The sequence below is a fragment of the Labeo rohita genome, chromosome 25 (genome assembly GCF_022985175.1).
Source record: "Labeo rohita strain BAU-BD-2019 chromosome 25, IGBB_LRoh.1.0, whole genome shotgun sequence".
Taxonomy (NCBI): Eukaryota; Metazoa; Chordata; class Actinopteri; order Cypriniformes; family Cyprinidae; genus Labeo; species Labeo rohita.
In genome coordinates, this window is record NC_066893.1 from 5,281,370 (window position 1) to 5,307,754 (window position 26,385).

The 26,385-nt window shown below is 33.2% G+C and overlaps 1 protein-coding gene across 2 annotated transcripts in view; it reads right to left on the minus strand.

Annotated features, from left to right (window-relative positions):
- Positions 1–1,899: 1,899 nt before the first annotated feature.
- The window catches only part of cpt1ab (carnitine palmitoyltransferase 1Ab (liver)), a 25,359-nt gene continuing 873 nt past the window's right edge, over positions 1,900–26,385 (minus strand). Inside the window, exons 2-19 of one of the 2 annotated variants that reach the window (XM_051100122.1) lie at positions 20,619–20,777; positions 20,340–20,482; positions 18,367–18,538; positions 17,902–18,003; positions 17,673–17,810; positions 17,478–17,555; positions 16,071–16,178; positions 12,998–13,082; positions 10,882–11,077; positions 10,321–10,509; positions 9,065–9,170; positions 8,231–8,347; positions 5,592–5,756; positions 5,383–5,517; positions 5,143–5,295; positions 4,939–5,052; positions 4,392–4,484; positions 1,900–2,993 (exon numbers count right to left, since the gene is read on the minus strand). In XM_051100122.1, coding sequence (XP_050956079.1) covers positions 2,904–2,993; positions 4,392–4,484; positions 4,939–5,052; positions 5,143–5,295; positions 5,383–5,517; positions 5,592–5,756; positions 8,231–8,347; positions 9,065–9,170; positions 10,321–10,509; positions 10,882–11,077; positions 12,998–13,082; positions 16,071–16,178; positions 17,478–17,555; positions 17,673–17,810; positions 17,902–18,003; positions 18,367–18,538; positions 20,340–20,482; positions 20,619–20,759 — 2,325 coding nt within the window. In that variant the 5' untranslated portion in view covers positions 20,760–20,777 and the 3' untranslated portion in view covers positions 1,900–2,903. Of the gene's footprint in view, positions 2,994–4,391; positions 4,485–4,938; positions 5,053–5,142; positions 5,296–5,382; positions 5,518–5,591; positions 5,757–8,230; positions 8,348–9,064; positions 9,171–10,320; positions 10,510–10,881; positions 11,078–12,997; positions 13,083–15,116; positions 15,205–16,070; positions 16,179–17,477; positions 17,556–17,672; positions 17,811–17,901; positions 18,004–18,366; positions 18,539–20,339; positions 20,483–20,618; positions 20,778–26,385 lie in introns of both variants that reach the window. The other variant, XM_051100121.1, reaches the window with a different exon arrangement.

Sequence of the window (26,385 nt, forward strand, 5' to 3'; positions counted from 1 at the left end):
AAAAATACTAACAAATATAACAAATTATAATAATAACAAAATAATGCTAAAATAACATCAAATACAACAAAAGTAATAGTAACAAATATAACTAATAATAATAACAAAAATAATACAAAAAAGTAATATTAATAATATTATTAAAAACAGTATAAATAAAAATGAAACAATAAAAATAACTACAAATAATTAAAAAAATAATAATGAAATAATGATAAAATAACAGCCAAATTATAATAAATATAACAACTATATAATAACATCAACAAAAATAATAACAAATAAAGATAACAAAATAATATCAACAAAAAATAGCAAATAACAAATATAAAAACTATAAAATAACATCAGCAACAAAAAATAATCACAAAAGTAAGAACAAAATAATAATAATAAATAAAAATAAATAAAAGATCAAAAATAGTTATCAAATAACTGCCAAATAATAAATATAAAAACTATAAAATAACATCAACAACAAAATAACAAAAGTAATAATAACAAATGTAACAAATGACAAAAATAACAACAAAATAATAATAACAAATATAACAAATGGCAAAAAATAATAGAAAGGACTATAAAATAATAATAAAAATGAAATAGAAAACAATAAGAGCAAAAATAGGGAGCAATAATGTAAAATAATAATAATAATAACAACAACAAACATAATAATAAAAAAATAACCAAAAATTAATAACAAATGGCAAAATAACAAAATAATAATAAAAATAATAATAATAAAAACAATAATAGCAAAAATAACAAACAAAATAAATAAATAAATAAATAAAGAATAACAACATAACTAAAAGGAAAATACCCAAAATAATGTAAATAATATAAAACATGAAATAATATAAATGATACAAAACAAAATAACAAGAACAAAAATAAAAAATACTACAAGAATAAAAATAATAAAAAGCAAAAACAGTAATAACAACAACAATAATACTCATACTATTTTAGAATAATCAAAAATAAAACAATAACAAAAAATAATACACTTTTTAAATTAGGAATTAATATTCTATGTAAACTATATAATCTACAATAATAATGATAAAATACCAAATATAAAAATAATTTTGACTATAAATTTGACTACTGTTAAATTGGTAATATGGAAAATAAAAAATCTGATATTGATTGAATTTTAATTGTAATGCTCTGCTCTTTTTACTAATAAAATTATTAAATAAAGTATTATGACTGCCATCCTGTGGTGATTACTATGCATGACATTTGTGTGCTGTATGTATGTGTGTGTGTGTGTGTAAGTGATGCCAATAGACTAAAACAACTAATCACATTTTTCTGAAATCAATCACATTAATAACATTTATTAGACTATTAACACTAAATTCTAAATTAAATATAGATGAATGGCTGCTGTTATCGTTGACCTCAACTCCAAACTCCTTGCAATGTCAGCTCAGTCCAGTGGATCCCATCATGATCTCCACAGATGTTCCTGTCACAGTTCTTGTCTGTACATTTGTTTGAAGACATTTCCTCATTTTAACATATACATCATAGATGTGTCCTGAGTGTCTTTATAAAAAATTTCAGACTGTTATTTAATATCAGTTGTCTGTATCGCCATCTAGTGGTGATATAAAAGATTAAATGAACTAGTTTAGGTTTGTTTAATTAGGGTTGGTACTAAACTCTGCAGGATAGTCGCCCTCCAGGGGCTGATTTGGATGCCCCTGCTTCAGTATTTGTAATATTACTTGAATAGTGATACATTCATATGAATTTGCTGTATTGCATGACTATACTCCATAAACACACACCACAATGTGAAAAACTAATGATATATAAAGATATATACCTCCAGTGCTAATTTACATAATCAAATAAAATGTAAAGTATACAGATCAGGTCAGATGAATGTTAAAAGTCAACTTTTATTGTGTTGAAATGTGTTTTGAATTACATAACAATGCCAAACAGTTCCTATATCACACCTTTGCTGCAAAAATGAGGTCTATTGTGGAAAATGTGATATTTGATACGTTGCACAAATCAAGTGAAGTGACACTTTCCCTTTAAATTGTATTAATTTGCATTCATTTATGTTTATAATCAAGAATAATTATTATTCTTTAAATCCATAGGCACACTTACATGTTTGATGAGGAACCGATAAATAAATAACACAACATATACAGAAATAAATCTTTCTATCCCTTATACTTGTGAATGATATCCCAGTTTCTATTATTAGTGCACTCAAATTGATGAAAACAGCTAAATTATTATGATTTGAAGTGTTTGAGTGTTGAGTCCATTAAATAAATTTAAAACACCATTTATATGATAATGTTGACACTCTGCTGCAATTCGTTGACCATGCGTAAATACAAAAACACAAGTGAAAGAAAAATACGTATCATTGGCCTACACGTTTGAAATATTTGGCCTGTCTTCCCTGTATAGCTTCCCTTTATCCCTGTAACCTGCCGCAATGTTACTTCAGAAACTAGTCAAGTCACAATAAAGTGAATAAATTAGCTGCAAACCTGAGTGTGAGAAATTCACTGGATAAAAGTTCAATGTTTGAACACAAAAGCAGAAAATGTGAAAGTCTGAATGTACAGCAGCACAGAAAGGCAACAGGTTCTCCTGGATCTTCTGAAGAATATTTCAGGTTAAGGCAACAGTGCATGAATACATCCCAGCACAGACTAAATCATCTCACACACTCTTATAAATGAAGAACTGAAAACTAAACATGAAATTTCATCAAATGCACAGATGCCATGCTCCGTCCTGTGTAAATGACCCTTCTTTGAATTATAATTTAAATTAAAGCCAACAATTACTCTGTACATGCCTAAAGAGGATCAGCCTTCTGATCTGATGACTGATGAGAAACAAGAAGAGTTTGATCACTTGTTGTTTGCTTTGTTGTCAAGATGGAAAAGATCCAGGATATCAAGCATCGCCTGTTTGATGTTACTTCCAAAGCGATGAGAGTCCTAAAATCACAAGAAAAAGGGAACATTTTAATTTTACATGTGTATATATTATATTATGTTATTATATGTTTATGCTGGTCTAGTGCTGGTCCAGGATGGTTTATGCTGGTCTATGCTGGTTTATGCTGGTATAGTGCTGGACTAGGCTGATTTATGCTGGTATAGTGCTAGTTTATGCTGGTATAGTGCTGGTCCAGGCTGGTTTATGCTGGTATAGTGCTGGTCTAGGCTGGTTTATGCTGGTATAATGCTAGTTTACGCTGGTATAGTGCTGGTCTAGGCTGGTTTATGCTGGTCTAGTGCTGGTCTATGCTGATTTATGATGGTATAGTGCTGGTCTAGGCTGGTTTATGCTGGTATAGTGCTGGTCTAGGCTGGTTTATGCTGGTATATTGACGGTCTAGGCTGGTTTATGCTGGTATAGTGCTAGTTTATGCTGGTATAGTGCTGGTCCAGGCTGGTTTATGCTGGTATAGTGCTGGTCTAGGCTGGTTTATGCTGGTATAATGCTAGTTTATGCTGGTCTAGTGCTGGTCTATGCTGATTTATGATGGTATAGTGCTGGTCTAGGCTGGTTTATGCTGGTATAGTGCTGGTCTAGGCTGGTTTATGCTGGTATATTGACGGTCTAGGCTGGTTTATGCTGGTATAGTGCTGGTCTAGGCTGGTTTATGCTGGCATAATGCTATTTTATGCTGGTATAGTGCCAGTCTAGGCTGGTTTATGCTGGTATAGTGCTGGTCCAGGCTGGTTTATGCTGGTATAGTGCCGGTCTAGGCTGGTTTATGCTGGTATAGTGCCAGTCTAGGTTGGTTTATACTGGTATAGTGCTGGTTTATGCTGGTATAGTGCTGGTCAAGGCTGGTTTATGCTGGTATATTGCTGGTCTAGGCTGGTTCATGCTGGTATAGTACTAGTTTATGCTGGTATAGTGCTGGTCTAAGCTGGTTTATGCTGGTATAGTACCAGTCTAGGCTGGTTTATGATGGTATAGTGCTAGTTTATATTATATTATATTATGTTATATTATATTATATTATATATCATTTTAATAATGTACTACAATTTATTTTTGTGTCAGCAAGTTTTTAAAATGTTTTTTAAAGAAGGCTGCATTTAATAAAAAACAGTAAAAAGTGAAATATTGCTACATTTTCAAATAACCTTTCTTAATATATTTTGAAATAATGCATTATATGGATCTTTACTGTCACTTTTGATCAATTTAATGAATACTTGCTGACTAAACTAATGAATTTCTTCATAAAACATCTTTAAATATATGTTTTATATTATTATTCTTTATAATTATTATACACAAATAATGATTTATAATATTATTATTATTATTATTATTAATTTTATTTTTAATTTTTTTCCAGAATAGAGTGAACTTACAGTCTCTGGACTGGAGTGTTTGCTGGATATGTGGAAGTTGATAAGGTCTTCTCCAAGAATAATATATGATACACCATAACCATCATCAGCAACCTAAAGAAAACACATATTTGTCACATATTGGGGAAAAAAACATAAAACCCTGAAAATGTTATTAAGGTATATAAAACATCAAAAACTTCACTAAAGACATTTATAACGTTAAAAAAAAATTCTATACATCGATAATGATAATAAATGTTAATAATAATATTAGAATATGACACTAAAGACTGAAGTAATGATGCAGAAAATGCAGCTTTGCTTCACAAGAATAAATTACATTTTACAATACATAAAAAAAAAAAAAAATAGTTATTTGATATCACAATAATATTTAACAATATTACAGTTTTTACTGCATATTTGATCAAATAAATACAGCTGGTTGACATACATTTAAAAAAAATATATCTTACTGACCCTAAACGTTTACTATACTCTATACCAACTGCTGAGTTTTCACTGAATCATATCAAGGTAGGACACAGTTCTAGAAACAACTTACAGGTCCAAATCCACCTCCACTGGTGACTAATTCTGGATGCCTCTTTAAATCAAACATATCGATCTGTTGGAGAGGAGTCTGACTGGTGGACAGTCTCCAGGGCTCGGACAACACCTATGACAAACCCAACACACCACAAATAAATGTTGTAGGCTACAAAATCTATTAAATGGATTGCATTTTAGCTTGTGCTGCATCTCACACCTCTTTGAGGAAAGGCGAATCTTCACCAAGGTACTTTGACACCAAGTAGAGGCAGAAAAGATGGCGGTCGATGCCCTTTCCTGTCATGGCCAGTCTGTATAAATCCTGGTGCTTTTCTGCCGCCACTTTCAACAGCTTCAACTTTTCTTCTCTCTAAGAAAAAAAAAAACACATGGTGAAATTAGTACGAATTAGCAAACACGCTCAGTAAATTTAGAAAGCCATTGCAGTCAATCCCACCGTTGCTTTGTTGTTCATCATGGCATGGACAAAATCACAGGTCTGAGTGGTGCAGGAGCGCACGGTCTCAGTGCGGCCCTCTCTGAACAGACGCGTCATGGACGCTTCGTATGTCAGGCAGAACTTGCCTTTATCCTGCAGAAGGAAAATGTGAATGAATGTAGAAACCTGAGAAAAAATAAAAAAAATGGCTGAAGAATCATTCGTACCCTGAAGTGCGCCAGCTGGAGTGCGATCTGAATGAAGCCATCGGGACTTGTCTTGCATTTCTTGATCAGGCCTTTGCCAAACTCACTGAAGGGGATGATGTGCATGTCCACGTCGTCCGCCAGAGCTTTGGCCACTTTTAGAGAGCTGTTGATCACTGTTTGACACTGTGAAGGAATGAGGACACTCCTTGTTCAATTACATATTGGATAAACCCTGCTGAAAAATCCAGCACAAACCAGCATGGATTTCAAGCTGGTTTATGCTGGTTAATGCTGGTATGGCTGTGGTCCAGGCTGGTTTATGCTGGTATAGTGCTTAGTTTATAGTGCTTAATCGGATGCCCATTTTCCACAAGTTGATATGATTCTTTAGGGTCTTAATGAAAAGTCTATAACATGCTTTGGTTAAAATTTCTCAGTGGTAGTGTAAATAACACCTTTTTTACCTTGCCAAAATCAACTCTGCAAAAATCATCCTGTTCTGGTCGAGGCTGCTTTAAATGTTAACGAGCTCTGCTCGCCCCAGCCCCTCTCTGCTCTTTGTGGAGTGACGAGCCTGTTTACTTTAGCCACGTTTAGCCGCTAAACTTGCTAACTAACACGTTATTAGGAAAGGCGATTGTAAAGATTCATAAAAATCCCTTATACTCACTTCTGTGAGTGAAGCTGGATCATGAATGATTTGCCTGAACATAGACGGATATATGTAGATCGGGAGGTGCATTTCATTCACAAACAAAATGTAATCCAATGCATCTTCAGCGTCAGATTTGGGGAGTAAATGACAACCACTATGTTCATTATTATATCTAGCAACACAACACCTCAATCGCTCAGTCTGAGATATTCTTGTTTAACTTATATCTCTGCTCCGGCATCAAAACAATGGAGGTCTGACTGTTACAGCTGATTTAGGTGGGTCTGAGGTAAGAGCTCATGTCAATCAACTATGGTGGGAGCAGCCTCTGTCAGTGTGACGGCACACCGACAGGCATCTGAGAATGGCTCGATTTGAAAAAGGGGATATTATTTTTACAGATTAATTAAAAACCACTGCATGGATTTTTATCATTATAGGGTAGATTTGTACATACACTGCCAACACACATTAATGTTCAAACAACATGTAAAAGTGAACTTTGCATCCGTTGACCCCTTTAATCGTAGGTGTCATCACTAATGCTCAGTCATCACTTGCAGAGTGAATGTACTTTATTTCACTAACTACAACACTGTTTCAGTGTTACTTTTAATCTCTATAGATCAGGGACCATGTGACCATGTGTAACACTGGGGACTTTACTGTGTAAACATGTAATCAGGAACATACCTTATGCTGGATTTTCAGTAGGGAAAGTAAAGCATGTTTGAAATGCACAATAAACATTTTAAAGGGGTCCTGTTTTGGGGGTGTACTAGAACATACTCTCATTCTTGGTGGTTCAAAAAAACGCATTCTTTTTAACACAATTTACATTATTACAATACATTTCTCCCAGCCTGGCACAAATGGCTCCATTAGTTCCGGGTTTAATGAAGGCCCGCCTTCCGAAAAACTAAATGTGTTATGATTGGTTAGCTGTCCCACTGCGTTGTGATTGGCGAACAGCTTTGACGGTGTTTCGGTACTGCCACGCCCCCTTGTCAAAGAAGCAAGTTCCGTGTACAACTGTTAGTGCAAGCTAGATTAAAGTGATTCTTACGTTTTAAATATGGATATTTTTCTTACAAAAATGCATCGATTCGCTACAGGAGGCCTTTATTGACTCCCCGGAGCTGTGTGAGGCACTTTTTATTATGGATGGATGCATGTTATTGGACTTGTTTTGGACTGATGAAGAAAAACACCCGTCTGTGCCGTTCTAAAGCTTGAGAGTGCCAGGATAAATTTTAATATAACTCTGATTGCATTTGCTGAAAGAAGGAAGTCTAGGATGCATTGAGGGTGAGAAGGAGTCCTATCGTCAGCTTTCGAGATCGCTGATACATGATATTATTGTGCTAATTTATTTATTTATTTTACATAATGTTACTTAGTTTCATTACCCGAAACCAGCTCCAGCATAAGGCTAAAAGCAGCCTAACATTGTCAAAGAACATCATCACTCATTAGCCTAACTTATTCTAGTGCAAGTTTATGCATTTAAAAAAACACTCGCGTTATAAGTGAAGCTATCCACACTGTATGATGAATAAATGTCTTACCACACACTGCACACGTCTGCGGCACGTTACTGCTCTGAAGCGGCCACTTTAGTCAATGCCTGTGTTTATACCCGCCACGCTGCGGCTCGTTTGAAGCGGCTCTCTGCGCTGCATCGCTAAAGTTAGGCTAATTCCCCACCTCGTCCCTACCCACCCCCCAACAATTCGAATTTCCGTAGGTGGGATTTAATTTAATGATATTCTAATGGACCGCGTTGTGACATCAAAACGCGTTGTGACATCAAAAGTCTAAAGGAGCCGTTCGTTGTAGTTCTTGATAAGGAACTTGATTTTTTAAAAACGAAATATTTCCCTTTGGAGTGGACTTTGAGATTTGTAACTTTGTAGATCTTTTTTTATGCCCAAAGATACACACCACACACTGACTAAAATTCAAAAAGTTAAAAAAACATAATAGCACCCCTTTAACTGACCTCCTCTGGGATGTCCCACTGCAGTCTCTGGGGTCCCGGCAGGCTGGGATGAGGGTTTCCTTTGCAGTGTCCGTCCTCAGTATAGCCCAGTCTCACTGGATCCGATGACAGGACATGCTGCAATAATTCAAACAAAAAGTTTTTGAGGGAAATATTCCAGGATTTTTCTCCATATAGTGGACTTCAATGGGGATCAACGGGTTGAAGGTCCAAATTGCAGTTTCAATGCAGCTTCAAAGGGCTCTACACAATCCCAGCTAAGGAATAAGGGTTTTATCTAGCAAAACAATTGGTCATTTTCTAAAAAAAAAAAAAAAGTATACTTTTTCACCACAAAAGCTTGTCTTCCACTAGCTCGACCTCATGCAGTACGTAATCAAATTGCAAAGTTCATGCGCGGTTAGTTCTTTGTCTGTGTACTTTGGTTTAAAAAGGTAGGCTAGGGCAAAAACCTCTCATCTCATTTCATTTTCTCATCCAACTTCAAAATCGTCTCAACGTTGTGTTACTTTTTTTGCAAAGGGCGTTTGACTTTTGCTTTGTTAACACTGGGTCAGTACTTCTGCCTACGTCACGCGTGAACTTTCCAGCGTGACTATGTAATAGTGAAGTCGAGCTGGTGCAAGATGAGCATTTGTGGTTAAAAGTATATGCATTTTTATTTTTTTTTAAAAAAAAGGACTAGCTGTTTTGCTAGATAAGACCCTTATTCCTTTTTGACTGAAGAACGAAAGAAAGAAACAGCTTGGATGACATAGGAGTGAGTAAATTATCAGGAATTATCTTGCCAAAACAGTTCATGTATCTCAATATCACAAAATATTGTTTTTTTACCTCCCACAAATGGCCAACGATGGGTGCATCGGCCCAAGAGTGTTCTGCATTCAATCCCATAGTGCCGTTCTTGAATACAATCAGATTGAAAGACTTGTCAAACCACCTGGAGACCAAAAATGCAACAAAGTGAAACAAAATTAAAACATATACTACCATTCAAAAATCTGGGGTCTGAAATTTAAAAAAAAAAAAAAAAAAAATTAAATAATATTCAGAGGGGCGTTTTCTTTGAGTAGAAAAGGGAGGCAGTGTCTCCTCAAAATATTGGATAAGAAAAAACATCGTAGTACAAAAATAAAACATTAATATTACATTAAAAAGTGTATAAATCACGCGTTTCTAAAGAAGTACTGTCAAACAGCGACATCAGTAGGTAAAGTTACAGCGGGAGTCTACGACTCTCTCACCTCCCCTGAGACTACTGAGTTTTAACAGACCCCCTAAAGTGTGCAGTAAGTTTGGTGGGGGGTTTAATTGAGAATGAATGGGGGAAAGTCACGTGAGAGGAGCCAATGCCTTCATCACCATATGATTGGCTATGACTGGATATGTTCGGCTGTGATTGGCTCATGCAAAAAACCCCGCCTCTTGTGTTTGTATGCATTACGCATTCACAAATCAGTCGGAATGAACAATATAATGGTGTTAATGGAAAGATTAATTTAAGTAAACAACTCACATACTTAGATGTAACAGCTTTATGTCAAAATAAGACTTTAAAAAGATCTGTGGGAGTTTTTAGTGAGTAAAGAGCTCGGTAAAATTTAAAATAAATCTCAGTATTTACCGAGCTTTGATGACCGATGATCCAAAAAATGTTAAAATAGTTCAAAACGTTAACTATTAAAAATACTAGCTGAATATAAGTTCACAAATAAAATACGTTTAAATCAGTACTGTCTTCAGTTATTATTGTAATAAATGTAAAATGCTTAAAAACACATACTTGGCTTTAATAAATGGAATGCTGATTACATAGTGAATGTAAAAATATAAAATAGAATTTTTTTTTTTTCTTTTTCTGATAGTGTAAGTAATGTTTAACCAAGAAAATATAACTGGGACATAAATTTACATTTGATTAAAAAAAAAAAAACAATTCAGAACATTCACAAAACATTCACATATATATAATCATTAAATTTTAGTATCAATCAATCGATCAAAAAACAAACAAACAAAAAAACGTACTAACCCCATATATTATATTATAAAAATCTGATTTAATTATAATCAAGTAAGATCGTAGTCACCTGTCATAGCATTTTCCATGGAGCAGAGATTTGGCGTAGCTGTCCAGCGACCGCACTGGATTCTCAGCATCATAACGCTGTTCAGTATCATCCAGAGTCACAAAGAAAGCGGCCTTCTCCACAGAATCCAGAGACTGCTTGTTCTTCCCTCGACTGAAGAACTGTGAGCGGGCTTTGGCCCAGGGAACTCTGGGTAATGAGTTACAAAAGCAGAGATAAAATCACATGGCTCATTGCATGTTCCTTAATTGACTTTGATCACATTTTACTGAACAGAAACAGAGGAAACAACAACCGGCTCCTGAATGAAAGCCAAAATTTGTAGATTTAACTGACACAGAATGTTCTCAGCTCAGGTCCAGAGTAAAAAAAAAAACTTATTTCCTTTATTAATGCAATCTCATCAACCATGATATTTAAAATATTTTCTTTTCTTTTTTTAAACTATTTTTAATAATTTGTATTATTTTTAAAATTAAATTAACACTTGAAATAATTCAATAAAATAAAAATAAATAAATACTAAATTAATAAAAAAGAATAATAATAATGAGCAGTCACCTGTCGCCTGCTGTCAGCGCGGCAAGCAGCTCCTCTCCTGGCTGAGGTTCAGATTTGTCCGCCAAGATCCTTTCAATCTGCTGCTCAATTTCTCGGGGCAACAGCAGCCGTCCGTCATAAAACATCCACACCTTGAAGAATCGTCCCTTGTGAAACACGGCGATGTGTTTGCTCTCGTTCACATGCTGAAGGACGTCTGATAAAGAACACGGACGTGAGGATGGAGGTGTATCAATGTGCGTGAAATCAAAGTAACATTATTCTGTAATTCATCCAATAATTATTTGTGCAGTTTAAATTAGGCAAACGTGTCTCATTTTGGCTGTATTTGTTAAGGGTTAAATGATTAATGGTAGTCAGTGATGAGAAAAGCAAAAGGTGAGATGAAAAAGGCAAAGTAGGTGAGACGAAAAGCAAAAAACAAAGCCTTGTTTCTCTACACTAGACACTAGAATATTATAGTATTAGTTATTATATTACATACGTTTTCTAAATGGTAATGCCGTAGATTAAAGGAGAAGTCCACTTCCAGAACAACAATTTACAAATAATTTACTCACCCCCTTGTCATCCAAGATGTTCATGTCTTTCTGTCTTCAGTCGTGAAGAAATTACGTTTTTTGAGGAAAACATTTCATTTTTCTCCATATAATGGACTTCATTGGTGCCCTGATTTTGAACTTTCAAAATGTAGTTTAAATGCAGCTTCAAAGGTCTCTAAACGATCCCAGCCGAGGAAGAAGGGTCTTATCTAGCGAAAAGATCGGTCATTGTTTTCGGAAAATAAAATTTGTATACTTTTTAAGCACAAAAGCTTGTGTAGCACAGGCTCTGGGATGCGCGTTCACATATTATTGAATCATGTCGAAAGGTCACGCCGAATGTAGGCAGAACTACAGACCCAGTGTTTACAAAGCGAACGTGCAAAGACTAATAAAGTGCAAGTAAGTCAAACGCTGTTTACAAACAAAAAGGCACAACGATGTCGGACGATTCTGAAGTTGTAGGAGAAAATAAGATGGAGTTTTTCGACATACTCTACGTTTTTGAGCCAGAGTACACAGATGATGAACTTAGACGTGATTCGTAGTAGTGATGGGAAGCTCGGGTCATTTTACCGACTCAGACCTTTGAGTCTTTGGATCTTTTTTCAAGTCATTTTGTTCATTTGAGCAAAATCAGCATCACGTGACAGCCCCATTAGATGAACGAACGACTTGAAAAACCCGAAGACTCGAAAGAGGTGAACTAATTCCAGTACAGAACCTAATGGGATGTTGCGCATGTGCGACTGAACGAATCACTCCCCCAAACGACTCGTTCCTCCAGAGTCACATTAAAGATTCTTTCGAAGAACGACGCATGGACGCGTATCCCAGAGCCTGTGCTACACAAGCTTTTGTGCTTAAAAAGTATACAAATTTTTATTTTTCGAAAACAATGACCGATCATTTCACTAGATAAGACCCTTCTTCCTCGGCTGGGATCTTTCGAGCCCTTTAAAGCTGCATTTAAACTACATTTTGGAAGTTCAAATTCGGGGCACCAATGAAGTCCATTACATGGAGAAAAATCCTGAAATGTTTTCTTCAAAAACCATAATTTCTTTACAACTGAGGACAGAAAGAAACAAACATCTTGGATGACAAGGGGGTGAGTAAATTATTTGTAAATTGTTGTTCTGGAAGTGGAGTTCTCCTTTAAGTCATAAAGCAAAGTATATTTATTAGTTACTAAACTGGAATTAATTCAGTGTTTAAAACCGCTTGAATTTATTACAGTATGTTTATGTAGCAATACTAATATCAGTCATCTTTGACTGGCAACACTATATGGCCAAACGGGTATATAAACATGTTATTTCCCATTCCTCATTCATCCTCATCATGTTTCAGATAACAGGTTAATTATTAAATCACACAAACAGGTTATCAAGTTATGACACAGTTAAGCACACAAAACTAATTCCTCGCCATCTGCTTCCTCCAGAAACGTCAGCCATGTAGAGCGCAAATCGAAATCACAGACCCTCATGCATTATAGGCCCACAGCAGTCGCTCGCTAGCATCTAAAAGCGGATTCACAGCGATTGAAGCAGGCGAGAGGGAAGCTCTACCTGTCTCTACACCGGGAACTCGACTGGTGTTGAACATACGCTCGTACTGAGATGAGCACATGGGGATAGTGTTTAACACCATGAGCTGTGAAGCAGAACGCAAGGTCAAACATTGGCAGGAAAAACAAGAATAAGGAAGAAACCCAAAATACCACTCTAGAGGAAAACCTGTAGAGGAAAACAGAACAATGGAAAACTGGAAACAAAAAAGATAAAAGTGGAAGGAGTAAAGGATCATCAGGAGAGATGAATTCGACATGGTGATCAGCCGCTGGATAACAGCACAGTTGTAAAATGACCAACAGCCTACATTAATATCGTCTAAAAACAAATGGTGACTGATAGAACAGTCAGGCAGATACAATCTATGATATTTGATATGTTAAAATTATTTGATAGTGGTTGTTTGATGTGTGTTTTCCAAAACTTAAAATAAATTTGTTTATTTCTATACATCTGGTGTGCATTTTCCAATGGTTCAGGCAAATTTGTAGAGTGTAGGGTGAACATCCAAAAAAAAACAAAAAAACATCTCAATTTAAAGATCGAAATGAAACATTGATAAGTGATGAAACTAAGACAACATTTATTTACAAAATACAAATTAAGATCCAAATAAAGATAAATATAAATTAATTATTTAAATAAGTTATATGAAATATAAATTATACAAATTATTTGTATTAATAAAATAATATATAATACAAATATACAAAATAAAATAAATTATTATTTATATTATTATTATTATTAACTTCTACACCACAAAAATTGGTGCCGTGACCCGGATGGTATATTTTTTTTTTTTAGTTGTCTGTGCTACAAGCAAAACGTACTGTAATTGTGTTCATTTCTTACTCACAAAACTGGTGCCATGACCCATATGGTAGATTTATAAAAATAGTTTATGCTAATTGTAAATTTGTTTATTTCTATACATCTGGTGTGCACTTTCCAATGGTTCAGGCAAATTTGTAGTGTAGGGTGAATATACAGAAAAAAATACAGCTCAGTTTAAAGATGGAAATGAAACATTGATAAGATTCATGAAACTAAGACAACAGTTATTTTACAAAATACAAATTAAAATCCAAATATAAAAAAATAATAATAATAATTCATGCTACATGCAAAACTTTCTGTAATTTTGTTCATTTCTCCCCCACAAAAACTGGTGCCGTGACCCATATGGTATATTTATAACAGTTGTTTGTGCTACAAGCAAAACTTAATGTAAATTTGTTCACTTCTACATCACAACAATTGGTGCTGTGACCCATATAGTAGATTTATAAAAAATAGTTTATGCTACAAGCAAAACTAATTTTTTTCATTTCTACACCACAAAATTGGTGTCGTGACCCAGGTGGAAGATTTCTTAAAAAACTTTTAAGCAAAACTTTTGAGTTGAGCAAAACTTAATGTAAATTTGTTAATTTCATGTTTTGATTGATTACTTTTTAAATTTCACCATCTTGAATTTGACTACTGATATCAGTCTTACCATTAATCATATACATTATACATAATAAAACATATGTATTAAAATAAATAATAAAAATATTAAAATTATGATGGTTTTTATAATGAGTTAATGTTTTATTAAACTATATATTATTTATATATTGTTTGTTAACTATTTTAATTATTTCTATAATTAGCCGATATATTGATGTATCACTATTATTGATATTATTGAAAGTTATGATATATTGTACCAAAATCAAAATAAAGAACATCAATTATTATTTATAATAATACATTACTAATTATCAGGATTTTTTATAACTGGGTTTATTACTGGGATAATCATTATTATCGTATTGGTTATTATAATTATCTTATACTACTGCTAGACGTGTCCAAGAGAGATTTGATGTCATCTGCTATTAATAAATTGTATTATATCATGTAAATCATAATTATATCCATCATCGTCCACCCTGCTCTCTAGAAATCAGCCATTGAAAAACCCTCATCATTCGACCACTGTAAGTTAATAAGATCTATATTCTCCTGTCCGCTGTGCTGTTGTCCTGAGGCTGAGGCGGCCGCTGCTGGAGCTGATGAAGGGGTGCGGGTCAGGTGCGGGTTGGGATGGATGAGCCCCTCCTCTTACCTGTCTCCAGCCAGGGAATACGGGATGTATTAAACATCCGCTCCCACTGTGCCGAGCACAGCGGTACTCGGTTCTCCAGCAAGTATACCTGTGCATGTGTGAGTGCACATAGCAAACGCAGACACGTCCGGGAGCGAGGAACAAAACACAAGATCATTTATGAGAGGAATTCACACTCATGCACACAGAGAGTTTCGGGGTTAGAGAGAGAGACAGGCATGGTATGACATGACAAACAGTCTTCTTCAACATGTGTCTACTGATTTGGTCATTAAACATCATAAATAAAAAAATATTTTAAAAAATAGACACAAACATGCACAAAAACACATTCTATTACATACAGTTAAAGCTCGGTTTTCAGAAGTTAATGTTTAATCTGAACTTCTGAGTAGTAGCTCACCACCACTGACCCATACATTACCCTGACCTATGAAACATTAATAATTACTCTTAAGGGAAAAGTTCACCCAAAAGTAAATTCCATTACCATTTACTCACCTTTGTGTCATTCTAAACCTCTATGACATTATCTTGTGTAACACAGAAAGAGATATTTTGCATGGTGTCATTTAAACTAATGTGAATAAACTTTAAGAGCTTATTTGGACTGTTTCTCACAAACAGCTATCACATTATTTCAGATTCTCTCAAATAATATGTAAATACAAGTCATGAGATTAATATCTTTCATGAAAAAAGAGCAAACCATGCGGGTGACAGAATAGCAAAACATTTTACTTTTAGGGAAAATTATTCCTTTGAGTTTAAGATATATTATGTAGGCTTAAGGTGGATTTTAAGCAAATTTAATTTCTTTCATGAGTGGTAAATAATCCATTATCCTTGTATAGAACTAAGTTACAAAAGTTAGGAATTGCATTCAGGTTAGGAAATATTAATGAATATGTTTTTGTTTTTGAGTATAGATTCTATTGTGGAATCTATACTCACTGGTTTGATCTGCGCTCTATCCAGTTTTCTTCTGTACATCATGATGGCGTGGATGGCATTACCAGCACGGGCGGCTTGACGTGAGGTGGGGATCACATAGAGGAAGTCCTGATAAAGACAGAGAAAGTGACAATCTTTCTCCTGAGTTGTTGCCATTGAACAGTGCTATGAACTTATTGTGGGTGCAAACTTCTTAGATCCTTAAATGAGTTAAAACAACTTTACAAAAAATGGTGCCGTGACCCTGATGGTAGATTTCTAACAATAGTTTGTGCTACAACTAAAACTTTATATGAATTTGTTTAGTTCTACACCAAACAAATTGGTGTCATGACCCAGATGGTAGATTTATAACATTAGTTTGTGCTACAAACAAAAGTTAATATGCATTTTTTAAATTTCTACCACACAAAAATTGGTGCAATAACCCAGATGGTAGATTTATAAAAATTGTTTGCTCTACTAGCAAAGCTTAAAGTAATTTAGTTAATTTCTTCGCAACACAAACACAAAACCAGATGGAATATTCATAAAAATAGTTTGTGCTACTAGCAGAACTTAATGTAAATTTGGTCATTTCTATCCCACAAAAACTGGTGCCATGACCCAGATGGTAGATTTATAAAGATAGTTTGTGCTACAAGCAAAACTTAATGTACGTTTTTTAAATTTCTACGTCACAAAAATTGGTGCCGTGACCCAGATGGTAGATTTATAAAAATGGCTTGTGCTACAAGCAAAACATATTTATAAATTTGTTAATTTCTACACCACAAAAACTGGTGCCATGACCCAGATGGTAGATTTATAAAAATAGTGTGTGCTACAAGTAAAATTTAATGCAAATTTGTTTATTTCTACTCCACAAAAACTGGTGCCGAGACCCAGATGGTGGATTTAGGAAAACAGTGTGGGCTTCAAGTAAAACTTAATGTAAATTTGGTCATTTCTACACTACAAAAATTGGTTCTGTGATCTGGAAGTTAGATTTTTAGAAACAGTTTGTGCTGCAAACACAACTTAATGTGAATTTGTTAATTTCTACCCCACAAAAACTGCTACTGTGACCCAGATAATAGATTTATAAAAACAGTTTGTGCTGCAAGCAAAACTTATGTCAAATTTGGTAATTTCTACACCACCAAAACTGGAGCAGTGACCCAGATGGTAGATTTACTAAAAATTGTTTGTGCTGCAAGCAAAACGTAATGTAAATGTGTTCATTTCTACACCACAAAGTTGGTGCCATGACCCAGGTGGAAGATTTATTTGTTTGAGGAAAATTTAAATGTTGTTCATTTCAAATTTTGATGGTTTACTTTTTTAAATTTCACCATCTTATTTATTTATTTGTTTTTGACAATTTTACTTTTTTAACAAAATCCAGATTATCCACTGCACTCTTACCATTGCATAGTAGTTGCTGTTGACCATGATTGGTCCTCGACCTCTGAGGTAAATGTACTCCTCCCACCAGTCGCTGACCTGAGAGAATGATAGTAGAACAAAGTTAAATATCCACAATCCGAGGTAAGACAAATCTCAAAATCCCAAAATCCATGTTAAAAATGATTCTGAATAGCATAAAAAGAGTGAACTTACATAATTGGAAGCCCACCAGGATTTGAGCTTCAGGTACCATTGCAGTTTGGGGCCCATGTTCTTCTCGAAGTCCTTTGCCAACCCCTCCATGCGTTTGTACTGTTCATCATCCATCAGAGGACGAGCTGACTCAAGATACTGTAAAAAAGAAGTGCATTGAAAACTCAGTCATATTTGGTCTGTTAGTGAACTAGGTCATTTTAAAATGCAATGAAAATGCTTGGCTTACTCTTCTAACAGTGTCTTTTACAGAAGGGACTGGTAACCGTGGTAGTGAACTCTGGAAGCTGTACAGCATTGGCTTAGGCCCAGAAAATAACTTCACCAACACCTATGTGGATAGTATTAAAACTGGGTCAAGAGTCAAACAAGAGACAAGCATGAATCTTCCTATAATAAAACCAATTCCAGTGAATAGCTGTAAATCAAGTGCTGACACAATGACGCAGAGAAAACTTCAAAAGAAACATGCAATTACTGGAACAGTGCTGAAAATGTGTTATAAAACAAACTTATTAGACTTTGGACTCTCTCAAAATATGCTGTAGGGAAATATTTACAAGGCTGGGTGTGTTAAAGATATGATTCATCTAAAAATTTAAACTGAAAAAAGGCCAATATTTGCATAATATGGTATACTATGTGGGTAAATTATTCCTTTAAGTGATCAATTCTCCATCAGGGCCACACTCACCAACCAAATCTTTGTTTTGAAGGACAAAGATCCATGGCGATTGAACATCCAACCGTGCCAGGACAGCAAGTACTTGAGGACGTTCCTCATAACAAAAGTCACAGCAATCCACAATCCGGTCCCAATCAGCACACCACCAACAACACGCTGCCCTTCTTCTGTTACATACTTACTGCAGGGAAACACAGTTATTAGGTGAGAAATTAACTGCAGTAAAACATATGATATCAACTAAAATAAACAAGACGTCCTTCAAATAGTCTAAGAATCTTAATTTTTAATGACAGATGGTAAATATAGTAAATATATTTTATTAAAGTAATATTTTAAATATTCATTTAAAAAATATGTTTTAGAATTTACTAAGCTTTTATTAATTAATTAAATGATAAAATGATCAATCATCATAAATCATAATGATTTGTTATTATCATACACTGTATGTATTACATATGGTATATATGATACACGAGTAAAATGTTTAATACGTTTTTCAGACACACAGTATTGTTTATTATGGTTACTCATAAAATAAGCTGGTGAACTGCAGTAATAAAAACATTGTTGTATAACATTGTAATCTGTTTTGAAGATAATAGATTAAAGGAACTCCAAACAAAAACATCTGATGCTTGAGTTTTTCATTAGCAATGGATTTCAAAAGTTCCTAAAGTTTCCTGTTATGGGTACAAAGCAAAGATACAAAAACAACATAGCAAACACAAAACAATAAACAATAGAAGTACTAGTTAAAACTACAAAGCAAAGAAGCAGACCTTTGTGTTTGCATTTGTCTTTGGACTTTGGACAGCTATACTTTTTAACAAAACCAAACCAAACAAACTTTTGGACTTTGGACTTGTTACTTTTTAACAAAACAAAACAAAACAAAACAAAACAAAACAAAAAACAACTAGTTAAAAATACAAAGCAAAGAAGCAGACCTTTGTGTTTGAAATTGTTTTTGGACTTTGGACTTGTTACTTTTTAACAAAACACAAAGCAACTAAACTAGTTACAACTACAAAGCAAAGAATCAGTCTGTTGTGTTTGGAATAGTTTTTGGACTTTGGACTTGTTACTTTTTAACAAAACAAAACAAAACAAAACAAACTACTTTTTTAACAAAACAAAAAACAACTAAACTAAACTAAACTAAACTAGTTAAAACAACAAAGCAAAGAATCAGTTCTTTGTGTTTGGAATTGTGTTTGGACTTTGGACAACGTTAGTTTTTTAACAAAACAAAACAAAAAACAACTAAACTAAACTAGTTAAAACTACAAAGCAAAGAAGCAGACCTTTGTGTTTGCATTTGTGTTTGGACTTTGGATAGCTTTACTTTTTTAACAAAATAAAACAATACAAAACACAAAGCAACTAAACTAGTTAAAATTATAAAGCAAAGAATCAGTCCTTTGTGTTTGGACTTTGGACAATGTTACTTTTTAACAAAACAAAACAAATAAACAAAACTAAACTAGTTAAAACTACAAAGCAAAGAAGCAGACCTTTGTGTCTGCATTTGTCTTGTACTTTTTTAACAAAACAAAAAACTAAACTAAAGTAGTTAAAACTACAAAGCAAGACATACTTTTTTTAACAAGACAAAACAAAAACAAAGAAACAAACAAAAAACTAAACTAAATTAAACAAAACTAAACTACGTAAAACGACAATGCAAAGAATCAGACCTTTGAGTTTGCATTTGTCTTTAGACTTTGGACAGCCATACATTTTTTAAAAAAAGGAAAAACAAAACAACAACAACAACAACAAAAACCTACTTAAAACCACTAAGTAAAAAAGAAATCTGACCTTTGAATTTTCAACTTCTGGCAATAATGTCACATTAATTTCTGGTAATTTTCACCACATAAGAAATAGCATATTGATTTATTTATCATCCAGATGTGTCCTAATAAATTGCTAACAACTAATGACAAACAGATGACTGTTCTTCAGTGGCTTACCTGATTGGTAGGTGTTTAGACAGTTTAGTGAACACCCCAAGGGAAGGGTCTATTTTGGCATATTTGGTGGTGGACATGTAACCCACCAGAACAACCAGGAGCCCTGAGGGACTTCCTGGATAGACCCCAGTCATGACACCATTCTATAGAAACACAAAATAGCCATAATTTTTAAAGTAAAAACTGTTCTAACTCAATTAAACAATGTTTCAAAGTCACATCCGGGGTTGATTAGATAACATCAGTCATAAACAGTACGAAGGTCAGCTGTGAGTTCACCTTAAACCGGATGAACCTCTTCTTCCAGGAGTGGAGGCCTGATAGGTAGACCTGGCGCAGGGCCTCGTGACAGAGGTGTAGGTCAATGCCATCAGGAGTGACGGTGAACTGGAAGGCCACCGCCTGATGTGCTTCTGCCATACTGACTGCACACTCACACTTAGGACAGAGAAGAGTAAGAAAGAAGTTAGACAAGAATCATAATCAACATAAATTACAGACATGACTCACAGTTCAGAGTGTGCTGGAACTTTCTAAATGGTTACTATGATAGTGTGAAAAAAACTACTGCTCCATGATATACACAAGATATACACAATTTGTGATATTTAATGCATCACAAATTATATCAGCATATGAGTTTTTCACAATTTGAGTGAAAAGCTGAATTAAAAATCTGGAATAGTTCACCTTAAAAATTTCTGAAAATTCAGGCCATCAAAAATGTAGATTAATTTGTTTATTAATGGAAACAGATTTGAAGAAATGTAGCATTACATCACTTGCTCACCAACGGTTCCTCTGCAGTGAATGGGTGCCGTCAGAATGAGAGTCCAAACAGTAAAAACATCACAATAATCCACAAGTAATCCACACCACTCCAGTCCATCAATTAACATCTTGTGAAGCAAAAAGCTGCATTCTGACGGTACCCATTCACTGTGATCTAATGCTACATTTCACCAAATCTGTTCTGATGAACAAACAAACTCATCTACATACTGAATAGCCTAAAAATTGCACATTTGCCGCAAATATTCATTCTCTTTAAAAAACAAGGTACATAAACAAACATCGTAAACAAAGCAACCTAAAGTAAATTTCAAAATAGATTGTTGTAATAAAACTATTAATTGTAATCTAATCACTCTTGTTCTTCTGGTCAATGTGACCTTGATCATTCAACTACATGACATAATAGAGCAGATTACAGAATGCGCTTTATTCACGACCTCTGTGACACTTTCACAAGCGTTTGTATAGTAAACAACGCTCTGATGTAAATAAAGCCCTGTGGATGTTTGATAGGTCACAATGACGTCTGACTTATTGAAGCAATCACAACATGTAAATTCAAACAATGTAATATATTTATTTAACAGGTCTAATGGCATTATAAAGCGTGTATTTACGGTTGTCACAATTTCAAAGCAAAGGCGTTTTCACCTCTCTTATGCTAAAAGATGATAAACTGGTTTGTACAAGAAACAAGCACACCAGACTCTTACCTGAACCAGCTAGACAACTTCATTCAGTTGCTGAATTAGACAACAATACAAACCACTGATTTAATACAAACATCCTATACATACTATAATACCCTTGTAAAAAGGAAGTCTGCTTAATTGCATTTCATGTGCACTCATAGTGTACTTTGAATCTTGAAATACATATTGCACTTACAGATCACAGATGAAATTAAATAAAAGGACACTTAAGTGAACTTGAAGAGCGTTCACTTTCTTGATTATGCTTCTTAACCAGTGCTGGGTAGTAATTGATTAACATGTAATGTGGATTACATAATCAGATTCCAAAAATTAAGTACTTGTAATTACATTAAAATTTTAAAATGCTTGTAATCAGACTACAATTACTTTTCTATTGATTACATGATTACATATTATATAACACATTATATTATGTGTGTGTGTGTGTGTGACAAGCAAGTTAGGTCAAAAGTAATTTAAAAGTAATCCAAAAGTAACCTATTTTTATTAATGCAAAAGTATTAACAAGATTAAAAAACAGTATAACTGACCTGGGAAAATTACGTCAGTTAGAGGTTCTGAATTTTGGTTTCGATTACCTTTCGATTAATCAATCTGCTCTAATGGTACAAGAATCTTCTTTTTTAAATCAATTTGACAAACAAGTTAAGTCAAAGGTAATCTAAAAGTAATCCAAATGTAATCTGATTATATTGCCTAAAATGTGCAATGTAACTGTACTAGCTACAGTTTTTGTCATGTAATTTGTAATCAGTAATGGATTACAATTTGTAAGTAATCTACCTAGCACTGTTCTTAACACACTTAAGTACACTTTTAAAATGTTCATTGTGCAATCAAATGTTTTAAAGTACATTTTAAATCATTATTTTTAATAATCTTTTATCATGCTTTAGAGAGGTACACTCATATTGATGTGTTGACTAACATACTAAAGTACACATAAAGTACAGAATTAGAGTTTAAACTGTAATTAGTAATATTACATTTAAAGTTAAGAAATTTAAAATGACTAAATTACAACATCATTAAAAATGTGTGCAATCTTCATACACAACCATATAGCACCGACTACACATGCAGTATGTTTTTAAAGCAAGAGTATTAACAGGATTAAAAAATGAAATAACGATCTGGGAAAATTACCTCGGTTAAAGGTTCTAAATTTCAGTTTTGATTAGTTTTTGATTATTCGTCTAGCCCTAATGGTACAAGATTATTTAAATCAATTTGACAGCGTAATCTAAAAGTAACCCAAAAGTAATCTGATTATATTACCTAAAATGTGCAATGTAATGGATTACATTACTACAGTTACAACTGTACTTGCTACTTCTTAACACACTAAAGTACACTTTTAAAGTGAATTTAGGAATTATGTCAAATCTAAAGTTTTAAAGTACATTTAAATCTTTATTTGTAATAATCTTTTATCGTGCTTTAAAGAAGTACACTCATATTGTTGTGTTGACTAACATAATAAAGTATATGTGAAGTACAGAATTCTAACTTTAACTGTAATTATTAATATTACATTTAAAGTTAATATGTTTTAAATTACTAAATTACATCATTACAAATGTGCGCAGTGGTCATACACGTTCGTATGGCACCGACTACATACGCGGTAAAAAAATTTAATGCAAACGTAGTAACAGGATTAAAACAAAATGAAATAACCGACCTTGATTAGAGTTTATTAATTTCGGTTTCGACTAGTTTTCAATTAATCGTTCAGCCCTAATGGTACAAGACTATCCTATTTAAATCAATCTGACAAACGAGTTAAGTCAAAAGTAATCTAAAAGTAATCCAAAAGTAATCTGATTATATTACCTAAAATAAGCAATGTAATGGATTACGTTACTAGCTACAGTTTTTGTCATATAATTTGTAATCAGTAATGGATTACAACTTGTAAGTAATCTACCCAGCACTGTTCTTAATGCACTTAAGTACACAGTAAAAAAACAATTTGTTAAGACAACTTAAAATAATTTGTAACCTGGCTGCCTTAAAATTTTAAGTTCAGTCAACTCAAAAAAAGTTTATTCAACTTGAAATGTTAAATTATACTAAGTGACAACTTAGATATTTGAGTTGAATCAACCTAAAATTTTAAGGCAGCTGGGTTACTTGCCCATCTGTTAAGTTTAGCAAACACAAATATCTAAGTTGTTACTTAGTACAACATAACATTTCAAGTTGACTAAACTTATTTTAGTTGACTGAACTTACAATTTTAAGGCAGCAAACAAATTATTTTAAGATGACTCAACAAATTGTGTTTTTTATTTTTTACAGTGTACACTACCAGTCAAAAGTTTTTGAACAGTAAGATTTTTAATGTTTTTTTTAAAGAAGTCTCTTCTGCTCATCAATCCTGCATTTATTTGATCCAAAGTACAACAAAAGTAGTAATATTGTGAAATATTTTTGCTATTTAAAATAAAATAATTATAGAAATTAATACTTTTATACAAAAGATTACAAACAATTTCTATTTCAGATAAATGCTGTTCTGCTGAACTTTCTATTTATCAAAGAAACCTGAAAAAATTCTACTCAGCTGTTTTCAACATAATGATAATAATAAATATTTTTAAACAGCAAATCAGAATATTAGAAAGATTTCTGAAGGATCATATGACTGGAGGAATGATGCTAAAAATTCAGCTTTTAAATCACAGGAATAAATAATATTTTTAAATATATTAAAATAGAAAACAGTTATTTTAAACAGTAAAAATATTTCAAAATTTTACCGTTTTTGCTGTACTTTAGATAAAATAAATGCAGGCTCGGTGAGCAGAAAAGACTTCTTTAAAAAAAACATTAAAACCTTTTGACAGGTAGTGTACACCTTCAGGGCTGTCAAACGAATAATCGCAATTAATCGCATACAAAATAAAAGTTTGAGTTTGCCTAATATATGTGTGTGTATTGTGTGTAATTATTATGTATATATACATACAAACACATTCATGTATATATTTAAGAAATATTTACAATTATATGTAGTTATTATCATTTTTAAATAATTGATATTATATATAAGTAAAATTATTTTGTACATAACATATTTCTCTTAAATATATACATTAATTTGTGTGTATTTATATATACATAATAATTACACACAGTGCACACACATATTAGGCAAACTTTTATTTTGTATGCGATTAATCGCGATTAGTTGTTTGACAGCCCTATACACTTTTAAAAAGTGCATTTTGCAATCATGCCAAATCAAACTTTTTAAGTACACTTTAAATCATTATTTTTAATATTTTATCATGCTTTAAAGAAGTACACTCATATTGATGTGTTGACTAACTTACTAACATACACGTGAAGTACAGAATTATAGTTTTAGCTGTAATTAGTAATATTACATTTATAGATGGTTATTTTATGATGTTTAAATGTCTAAATTAAAACATCATTACAAATGTGTCATTGCAAATATCTTTTGAAAAACGTGACATACAAGTTTCAAAAGAAATTACATTAAAATATGTTTTAGTATAAATCAGGACATTCAGCAGCACAATTCAATCATATTTAACCATATTTAATCATACGAAGATGCAAAGTCCTTCTAAAGTGAGTACAAACGCACTCTAAAGGTCGTCTAATTGCATTTAATATTCATTCGAACTACCATACATTTTGATTAGCTTGCAATGAAGTGTATTCTTTAAAAGTATACTATTTCTGTAATATATACTCATTTTAAAACAGTGCCAGAGTTCTTCCGTTTCACAAGAGTAATAAGAGATGTCAAGTTTTAGTAGTAATGTGTGCAGTGGTGTCCATGGAAACTAATTGCAAATGTCAGTAACCACATGGTTTTAACAACATCTGAAAACAATTATGAAACTACACAGATTCTGTTGTACCACAACCACACACAGCTAAAAAAAGGGGGTGTTATTGCTATTTCAGGTGTTATTGTAATGTTATTAAACATATTAATAATAATAATAGTATAAGCTGTTGTTGTTATTATTAAAATTAATAATATATTAGCATACAACTACACACTTTCTTGCTTAACCATCACTCAAACCTTTCTACTTTACCGCACATAAATACAATATTATCTTATAACCGTGTATAATAGTTTATAACAGTCATATTATCATCATAAAGTGCAAATCTAATAATAAAAATTACAATGAAGGTCATGTTTTGTAAAGAGGGCGCTATGTTATGTATTAGCAAGTCATATTTCGACCCCCAGCGGCGGAGATCACGTGACGCACCGGTGAAGATGGAAACTAGGCGAAAGGTCAAGCGCGGTTGTGTTGATGTTACACGCTGCTCTGTGCTCATCGCCATTATGGATTACGATATGTTTTAATAAGCTAACATCAAATATTCCGGCACGTGTACCGAGTTATTTAATCGTACAATAGAAAAGGGAACTATTGACATTTGTTTATGTATTTGCATACTTTCTGCTCTATGAGCGAACTATTACATTAAAGGGACCGCTCACCAAAATATTTACTTACACTAACAAGAGACTA